This window comes from Muntiacus reevesi, chromosome 5 (assembly GCF_963930625.1).
Source record: "Muntiacus reevesi chromosome 5, mMunRee1.1, whole genome shotgun sequence".
In the NCBI taxonomy this organism is placed as follows: Eukaryota; Metazoa; Chordata; class Mammalia; order Artiodactyla; family Cervidae; genus Muntiacus; species Muntiacus reevesi.
Genome location: NC_089253.1, coordinates 17,965,026 through 17,974,950, shown reverse-complemented (window position 1 = coordinate 17,974,950; position 9,925 = coordinate 17,965,026). Strand labels below are relative to the sequence as shown.

At 40.4% G+C, this 9,925-nt stretch overlaps 1 protein-coding gene across 1 annotated transcript; it reads right to left on the bottom strand.

Annotated features, from left to right (window-relative positions):
* Positions 1 to 7,814: 7,814 nt before the first annotated feature.
* LOC136168848 (large ribosomal subunit protein eL34-like) lies at positions 7,815 to 8,237 on the bottom strand. Its single transcript, XM_065936558.1, has one exon. The coding sequence runs from the start codon at positions 8,202 to 8,204 to the stop codon at positions 7,851 to 7,853; it is 354 nt and encodes a 117-aa protein (XP_065792630.1). The 5' UTR covers positions 8,205 to 8,237; the 3' UTR covers positions 7,815 to 7,850.
* Between the last annotated feature and the right edge of the window lie 1,688 nt (positions 8,238 to 9,925).

The window sequence follows — 9,925 nt, the reverse complement described above, 5'->3', positions numbered from 1 at the left end:
ATGAGTCCTCAAGTTGTAAAGTTCATGAAAGTCTAGCATAAGGAGGGACTCAAAGTCCATGCTCAGACAGATTGTTCTGAAATAGTAGAACCACAAAGAAAAAGAAGGGAAAATCAGGTCACCTGCAAAGGATGACTTGAAAACCAGAAGACTATCAACAATGCCTTCCAAATTCTGAGCGAATCTGACTACAACTGTACAATTTATGGAGAAGAGAAAAATCACTGAGAATGAAATAATATCTACATGCCCACCATTCAAAGTAAGTACATGCTAACATTTTTTTCATTTTTGCTTCAGAAAATAAGTAAAAAATAGAGCACTCCATCCTTCAAAGCAGCTATTCTCCCAAATTGGATGTGCATCTCCCAGTCTATATTTTCACACTTTTACTACCTGTATGTGTAGCTGTAATCAATAGTGAGAGCTCTGGGCTTCCTAGGTGTCAAAGTGGTAAGGAATCTACCTGCCAATGCAGAAGACGCAAGAGATGCGAGTTCGATCTTTGGGTCGGGAAGATCCCCTGGAGTAGGAAATGGCAACCGACTCCAAAATTCTTGCCTGGAAAATTCCATGGACAGAGCAGTCTTGTGGGCTACAGTCCATGGCATCACAAAGAGTCAGACACGACTGAGCAACTGAACACACACACCATGAGAGTTGTGTATTTGAAAGGTATTTGAATTGAAATCTTGTGGTATATGCCCTTCTGCAGTTTGTTTGACATCTCTGTTCTATCTGCAGGCAATGTAGCTCACTGCCAGGGGCACACCCAGCCTTTGTGGGCCCTGAAAGTTACAGTTGGTGGTGAGAGGAAGGGAAGCCCTCTTTAAGAAAAGAATATTAAATTGTGAATATAAAATTATATCTGACAGAAAATTTTTATTTAGAGTGAGGAAAAAAATTGCAACAAATCACAGATATTAAACGCTGACACACCTGTTTATACTTTTTTGCCTACAACTTTATTTCTCGATAACCTCTTCATAGGACAATTATCTTATAATATCATTTTCAATAGAGAGAAAGATAAGTCAGTCTTGTCTTTATGGTGATCAAAATTCACTCTCTGTAGCTGATAGCTTAGAAAAGTTTCTTTCTGCCTCACGTATCATTATCTGTAAGGTCATACAAATTGTCAGGTCATTTGTAAGGACATACAAATTTTGCACTCTGACATTTTCCTTTTTCATAGCAATCTGTTCTTATTTTTTGGATGTACCATCTTTTATGAGGATACTGATTAGACGATTCTTTTAAATGTTTATTTCATGTTTTGGTTTGTTCCCCTGAGTTATCTCTGCTTCCTACAGTATTATTACTTTATCTGTTAGCTTATCTTGTCCTGGTCATCTTTGATTGTCTATACACCCTTGAGAATGAGGAGAGAGGAGAGTTGCCTGTGACTTCTGTGTGGGAGGGTGGTTGGGAGGCTGAAAGTTTTGTTTCATAAAGAGCAGGTAGAGAATCAGCCATTATACTTGGAGAGTCTAAAATCCAAACACCAGAGAAGAGTCCTAATTCATTCCCTTTCTTTAAAATAAACCACCAACTTCCTTGCAAGCTTTGGAGGGATATCCTGGCAACCAGATTCTCTGTACCCAGGGATGGGATGGGAGGATTGATGACTGTTTAGGCTCTATAGCTCATGTCTATCATGAGGGTAATGGCGGCAAAAACATTGAGAACACAGCATAAAGAACATCCTCTCTTATTTACCTCTAAAACTCATCTATTTATAGAGGTCTATTTTACTATCTTCCTTTCAGGATGTGAAGGTAAATCTCAGGAACTGCTATGCCTCTGGAATTTTGCTTGAGAGCTGATCAATGCTTTCAGCAACAATGCCCTTCCTCCTCCATATGCTCACAGATCAGAAAACACTTCTCAACATTCATCTTACAGGAGTGTGAGCAGGGCGCAAAGATGTGACAAATACCAGTCCCACATTTTTAATAAAAACTGGGTCAGTCACAGACCTGAATAGCACCAAAACACAGCTGCTTTCTTCAAGTTTTTTTTCCCCCTGACAACAAGATCTAATTATAAGTTGTAAGAACAACTACATCAGAAATGTTGATTATAATATGAGTGTCATCTTTGGCAGGTGAATTTTGCATTGACTATATAACTCCCATTTCAGAATCAGAGTAGCTTCCAATTTGACTTAGAAACACAGAGCCCTAAATCCATACTGTTTGCAATTTGCAATATAGATAAAAAGGGGGGAGGATATTCCACCATCATTCCAACACAGAGGCCTGGTCAAACTGGTTCTGTCTAGTCCCACTTTTACAAGGGGGTAAGGAATTCCCTTCAGGACATTATAATTCCTCCAAGAAGCCACATCTCCTCTCCCTATGTTCTGGGGCTGACAAGAGTTAATGTTGTAATACGTGAAAGGTCAGATGGGAAAGAAGAGCTTGCCACGACCTTCAGGGCAAAAGAACTCATTCCAAATCAGATGCTCAGGGGCAGCCTAATTCTGCAGGCTGTGCGGGGTTCACTCAAGAGCAGCATGAGGGACAGCTGATCACCGAAGCAGTTTCCACTTCATGACTTCCCCACCTCCTTCTCCCCCCATTTCAGACTTCGCCACATCTTCCTCTTCTGTGATCTGTGGTGAATGCCACCCCCACTCTCTTCTCATCCTACTCTGGCCTGTGGTCATTTATCTGGTCTCGGAGCAGAAAAATCTGCAAGGCTGCAAACCAAACTTTACGCATGGAGCAGAATTTCTAGACTTTGTAGGTAAGTGACTCATGTCTATCATACAGGCCAGGAATGGGAATGGGAGCCACTATTACGGATGAAGTTAACAGGTCGATGAACTCAGTGGTACTGGGAAGGCATGGGGAGGAAAGGAAAGATTGTATCTTATTTTTTTAAGATTTCCTGCTTTAGAGACTTCCCTGGTGGTCCAGTGGTTACAATTCTGTGCTGCCAGTGCAGGAGGCACAGTTTCGATCCCTGGCTGGGGAACTAAGATCCTACATCATGTGTGGCACGGTCAAAAGATTTTTTAAAAAGATTTCCTGCTTTAATCAACTTTTTTGGTCACTTGACCAACTTTTAGTTTAGATAGAGGCCTCCTACTGTAACTAGCCGCAATCTACCAAATATCTGTGAGGGTCAGCACTGTCTTACATGTTTTTCATTATTTCAATTCTTTTCATAATTCTTGCAAGGTTGGCAGTTGTATCTGCATTTATAAACAAACTGAGGCTGCTAGAGGCTGATTATTTCACTCAAGACAATCCTGCAAGCTAAATAATGGAATAAGAATTTGAGTATTAGTCATTTCCACTGGAAGACTAAGAAAAGACTGTGTGCAGGGTCAGACCAATGGGCTATCCAGACTAGAGTCTTTGTGATGACAGCAAGAAGAAAGTGTTAAAGAAAGGCTTACTTGCAATTCCTTAGCTCACAGGTTAGCTGTGTGCCCACCACATTTCTATCTATTTACATTCACCTATTAGAAACTAACATTTATTAGGTATTGACCATATGCCAAGTACTGTGCTCAACACTTGACACGTCATCTCATCTGCTTCTTGTTACCTTCTATAAAGTGAGAATCATTACCCCCATTTTTCTGAGGAAGAAATTGATACTCAGAATTATTGTGTAAGTTTCCTGAGGTTAAAGAGCCATGCTTTGAATCCAACCTGGGGAAATTCCAGAGCCTGCTCCATGTAGCCTCCATAATTTGGAACCTGTGCCTCTTGAAGCCATTCCAATGGCCCCTTTAGGCTTCAGGACAGATCATTTAGTGACAAAATATAAGAAAGCCTCTGGGGACTTCCCTGGCAGCCCAGTGGTAAAGAATCTGCCTTGCAATGCAGGGGATGTGGGTTCATGCCTGGTCTGCATCCCCTGATCCAGGAAGACATGCCTTTGGGAAAATTAAGCCTGAGCACTGCAACTAAGACCCAACCTGATGCAGTCAAATAAATAAATAAAAATTTTTTTAAAAAAAGAAAGAAAAGAAAGCCTTTGTGCCAATGCATTTCAGGCCTTCAGGATGTTATTCAAATGCTGAGAAGCTGGATGACATAATGGTGTCAGCATCTGAAAACATCTAGCAGAGTTTCCAATTACATTTGTGAAAATCTGCTTCAACTCACCACAGGGCAAGTGGAGCCGAAAGCAGACAGTCCTGTGCTGGTCTTCAGGCTTCTGGAGGCAGGGACTATTTTGTTCATCTGTTTCCATAGCCCCCAGCACAAGAACAAGCACACCATATATATATATGTATACATACATATATATATATGTGTGTGTGTGTATATATATATATAGCCATTTGTTGAGTACTCACTATGGACCAGATAAACCCGCTTAATTTCTACAACCATCCTGAAAGGTAAATATTATTATCTGCATCTCACAGATATACAGACTCTAAGGCTTAGAGAGATTAAGCAACTTGCTGCTGAGTCACAGAACTAGTAAAACTCAGTCTACCTCAGAAGTCTTCTCAGACGAGATCAATCTGGAGGAAAGCATTTGAAGGAGAAAAACAAGAGACAAGGGGTTCTAAACAGCAGCACTAGGCCAAGTCATAGAGACAGGAAAGAGTGGTTGGTCTTGCTCAGACCTAATTCAATAGCAACCTTTTTTGAAACTCACCTTTATCAAACCTTTCCAAAACATTCAATTTTGTTTTCATAGAAATAATAGCTCAATCTCTCTTTATATTCAGACTTCACAGATTTACACTTTATTTAGTTAAATTATACCATGTGTGCCTGGCAAAAATCAGTCTGTTAGCAAACATCACTGAATCCTGGTAAGCATCTAACTCAGCTGGCGCTGAGTTATTTAACTTCCTTATGCCATATTATTCTCGCTTGCAAAATGGTGGTGTTCTAAGTATTTAACGAGTTAATCTGTATTAAAAAACTTGGTAAGTGCTCAGTAAACATTGGATACAGAAGCACACATGTATACCTTCACTGATACATTTTCCAGAAGGAATGGAGAACATCAATTACTTTCATGAGTTGGTTACATGGAGTTTTATTAGATAAGTATGCCTGTTAGGGATCATAGAAAATCTACCCCCTCCTCCAAATACTGTCTTCTGCTCCCTGGTTTTCTAATTAAACATGTAGTTTGTCCTCAGTATACCTGACACATACCTTATCCAAGAGACTTCTTATTCACAGGTCTTGTTGGAAGGCCGGACACAGAACAAAAGCAAGTTGCTCCTTCAACACCTGAATGGCTACCACAAAAATAAACAAATAACATCCACTTTATTCTCTCAAAGAGACACTTCCAGTGAGTTTCTTAATCTCTCTGTGTCTCTCTACAGCAGATACATTCTCAGGGCCATCAGGCTGCAAGGTATACACAAATTCCAAGAGCACCACTGTGGACAAAAAATACTACACTCTCTGGCACTGAAGGGCTCCCACTGTTGGCTCCATTCCCCAGTTACTGGCAGCCGGTCATAAGCATCCTAGCCATGTGACATCTCGCTAAAAAATTATAGCTAGAATTTAATGTACCAGCTAGAGTCATGTGCCCATCCACGTGTTAACTTCTGCGTTCAAGGAAATGGGGAGTAATGTGTGTGGTTAGTCCTGCACCCCATGTAGAAGAGAAGGGGCAGACCTATGCAAACAGACATATTTTCTTAAAGTAAAGAATATTCTGTTATAAGGAGGATAGGCAGGCAGAAGCACCAGATCCCCTAACATAGGCTGAAAGATGGTTGTCAACCTCATTAGTCCTAGACCATTTCAGACAGTAAGAATCTGCCCAGTTTTAAAAGGCCTTTTAAGAAAATTAACTTAATAGTTCTAATACTTATTCATAGATGTCGGTCTCCTCACATGAGACTCTTCCTCAAATCCAATCTAATCTAAATTCCTTGAGTTCCTATTAAAGGTATTGTTTAAAGTTTAAAAAAAAATAGTTACATAAATGCTTTATTCCATAATGTAGTCTGAAGATGTTTTTGAGTAGGAATTGTTTTGTAGCCGAGTAAGACCCTATAGGACCTTCCCAGAACAGGACAGCCCGTCACCCAATGTCCTTTCTCTATCTCTTGTCTATAGGAAAATTTTAGCCTCCTTCCCCAAGTGTCAAAGAATACATTTAATCAAAGAAGTGAGAAAATGCAGAAAGAAAACAGCAGGTAAGACACAATAATACTTTAGCCATTAAGTATGGCTAAAAAGTCAAGGACCTTTAAATCTTCCTAAAGGGCTGTAAGTAATATTCTGAGCCCTACCCTTTGAGCTGTTTTGAAGCTCCCAGCAGGTAGAAGAAGTTATCTGTGTGCAGTCCACAAGCATGTAGGCCTTTTGGGATGGAACCAAAAGACTGATCATGTTGATTCCCAATTAACTTATTGCCAACAAACCAGAAGAATGCCCAGGACCTGATCATACACCCCATAGCTCCCCCTCCTTCACCCTGTCTTTAAAAATCTTCTCCTGAGCACACTGGAGAAGCCAGGTTTTTAAACTAGCTGCCTGGACTCCTTGCTTGGCCCCTGCAATAAATAGTACATTTTGCTTCATGGCAATCTGGTGTCAGTAGATTGGCTTTACTAAGTGCAGTCGAGCGGCCCCGAATTTGGTTTGGTAACAATTTCATCAATATGGTGCTACTTGGAGTAGCATGGCAAGAAGAGTCCAGAGAAAGAAAACTGATCATTTTGTGATGTCTGCCTGCTCCAGGTTCTGGAATGGAGAGGGGGCCACACACTTGGCTGCATTTGCATCCCTGATTTTTATAATCCATCTGAAAAAAAAAAAAAGTCTTCTTCCTTCATCCAGCACTCTTACTCAAACAGAGCAAGCATAGAGGAACTGTCAGGAAAAGTGGGATACGGACAACATGTTTGCTAACTTCTTCAAAGTCCCCATTTAAATCTTGAGATCTACTTACAGGGTCAGAAGTTATTCCTCAGTGAATCAGCAAAGACACTGAGTGTGATTAGCAGTTTTTGGATGCAAAAAAACATTTCAAACTGCCCTGTACCCTGATTGGGTGTGCTGAGGTGCCATCTCAGGTGTTAGCAAAAAAAGATGTGAGAGAGAAAGAATCGTTACACCAGCAACAGCCCTTCCTTTCACCATGATCACATCATCCAAGGTGTGATCACGGACATCAGATGTGCTTTCACCACATAGTGTGAGTTGACAACTAAAGAACAGCAAGATAGTCTGTTCTGCAAAAAAGTTTTTCTATTTATTTGCTCCATTGACTTTCAAGGGTCAGACTGAATTATCATCCTGAAGATTTTTTCTTTTCTTTTTCTTTTTGGCCATGCTGTGCAGTTTACAGGTTCTTAGTTCCCCAACCAGGGACTGAACCCGAGGCTACAGCAATGGAAGCATCAGATTCTAAACACTGGACAGCCAGGGAATTCCCTCCACTATCTTTTTTAATACAAAAAAAAAATCAAATAAATAAAATTGGAGAGAATAGTACAAAATATACCCATCATCCAATTCAATAATAATTAGAATTTTGCCACACTTGCCTTATCTATCTTCTCCTTTTTCTGTGGAAGTATTTTAAAACCCTCATTATTTCTCCTCTAGATACTTCATTTCACATCTCTAAATTATATGAATATTTTCTTATAAAACCACTCTGCCAGAAACACACCTAACAGGAGTGGTAATTCTTTGATATCATCTTATTCTTGGACTATATATCTAAAGAAATATATATTTTTATAGTTGGCTCATTAGAATCAGGATCCAGGTGATTTCTATATTTTGTGTTTGATGGTTATATCTTTTGAATCTTTCTAAACCTAGAACAATCTCTCCTCACCTTGCCCCAACTTTTTTTTTTATTATTACTCAAAAATGGTTCATTTTTTATTTAGCTTTCTGACTCTGTGCTTGTGCTTTCAATACTTTCACAACGATCTTCTGCTCTTCAATAAGGAAAGAGCGCTTGATCCTGTCGCGGGCACATTTAGCACACACGGAACCACCATAGGCTCGGCTGACCTGCTTCTTCGTTTTAGACAACCTCATGAGCACTTCAGGTCTCACAGCACGAACGCCTCTGAGTCGGCCTGGGCACACACCACATGCGGATTCTGGTGCTTTCCCAACCTTCTTGGTATAAAGGTAAACAATTCTATCACCAGGGGTTCGGGACAGCCTGGTTTTGTTAGAGGCTGTATTGTAGGACAGCCTACGACGGTACGTCAGACACTGCACCATCCTGAATGCCTCTAGATGCCGTCCCCGAAAGAGGAGAAACCTTGCCCCAACTTTTAATTTTTCTTTATGCCATTGATTTCCTGATTAAATTAGTTAAATTGTTCTATAGACTATCCTATGGATATATTCTGAGTTTATCCGCTTATGTCCTTGTGACTTAAACTTGAGGCTCTACCTCCTGTATTTCATGTAAACTGGAGGTTAGTCCTAAAAGGCTTGTTAGATTCAGGTTCTGTTATTCATAAGGGGGAATCTCAAGAAGCACATACCATCTGGTGGTCTCACTCTTAGGAAGTTAAGACTGATCAGCAGATTCAGGTGGTGTCAGCTAGATCTCTTCATTGTAAATTTCTCCGTAAGCTGTTTTTTCTAGGGAAGGGCCAAGATGTCAGAGTAGGAAGGCCCTGAGCTCACCTCCTCCCAAATTACAACTATTTACAGAGCAACTATGAGAACTACTTGAAGACTAGCAGAAAAGATCTTCTACAACTAAAGATATAAAGAAGAAATCACAATTAGATAGGAGGGGTGGAGTTGCATTATACTCAAGACCCATAACCCACAAATGGGAGGTTAGTTACAATGGCAGAGTTTCTTCCCAAGGAGAAAGTGTTCTGAGCCCCTGACCAAGGGTCCTGCAACAAGAAGAGAGGGCCCCTAGAACATGTGACTTTGAAGGCCATCAGGGCTTACTTTCAGGAGAGTCAGAAGGCTGTGGGAAATGGAAACTCCACTCTTAGAGGGCACACACAAAATCTCTCAGGCTCTAAAACACAGGGACACAGCTCTACCCACCAGCAGGCCAGCTGCGTGGTTAGCTGTGTAGCCTGGGAAATCCCAGAATTGGTGCCCACAAACTGGTGGGCCCATCCAGGTCCAGGGACTAATAAACTATAGGAAGGACTCCAACAAGGCGCTTGCCAACACCAGTGGCCTCATGATAGAATAAGCTCCCCAAAATGTGCTGGGAGGAAAAACCCTACAAGCAAAAATATTCTGCAAAGCTATCATTCAGATTTGAAGGAGAGAACAAGAGATATACAGACCAGAAAAAGCTGAAAGAGTTCAGTATCAAGAAATGCACTAAAGTCCCCCATAAGCCTTTCATCTAATGCTGTCATCCTTTACTGATCTTTGCCTTAATCAATTCTATCATTAGGATAACAAAATGGTGATTTTTCTAATTCTGTCATTCCTTTCACATTTATTAGCTGGGAACAGTCTGTATAGAAGAACTTTTCTTCAGTAATTAGGGCTATTTGGTCATCCTGAAATACAGACCGAATTGAAAAAGCAGGAAAATTCTTACTTATTTCTCTTAAATTGCTAATTTTCAGGGTAAGGTCCATGACCTAGTTACACCAATGTTACCCAAAGAGTTTGTTAATCTGCTTAAGATACTCCTCCACCCCACCCACTCATGAACTCATTAGGTTTTACGTATTCTATGTATTTCAATCAAATTCAATCATTACTTTTTTTTGCATACTTCAGTTATTCCATCTTTGACCAATTGGAGCCCCTTCATGTTAGCTCTTGAGTCCTTTTGATAAAAAGAATCTTTGATAACTTCATAGTTTTGGCTCATCAAGATGCATAAACTTTATCTTGTATGTGTACTGCCCCAAACTTGTAATCAGTCATCCAAGATCCTAATTCTTTAAAACAACGAATGCCATTTGGGGACCACAATCTGGGCACTAGACATTGCCCATTGCTCA

What these genes read in the sequence shown, in the direction of transcription:
- LOC136168848 (XM_065936558.1), bottom strand. Translation starts at nt 8,204, where the DNA reads ATGGTGCAGTGTCTGACGTACCGTCGTAGGCTGTCCTACAATACAGCC.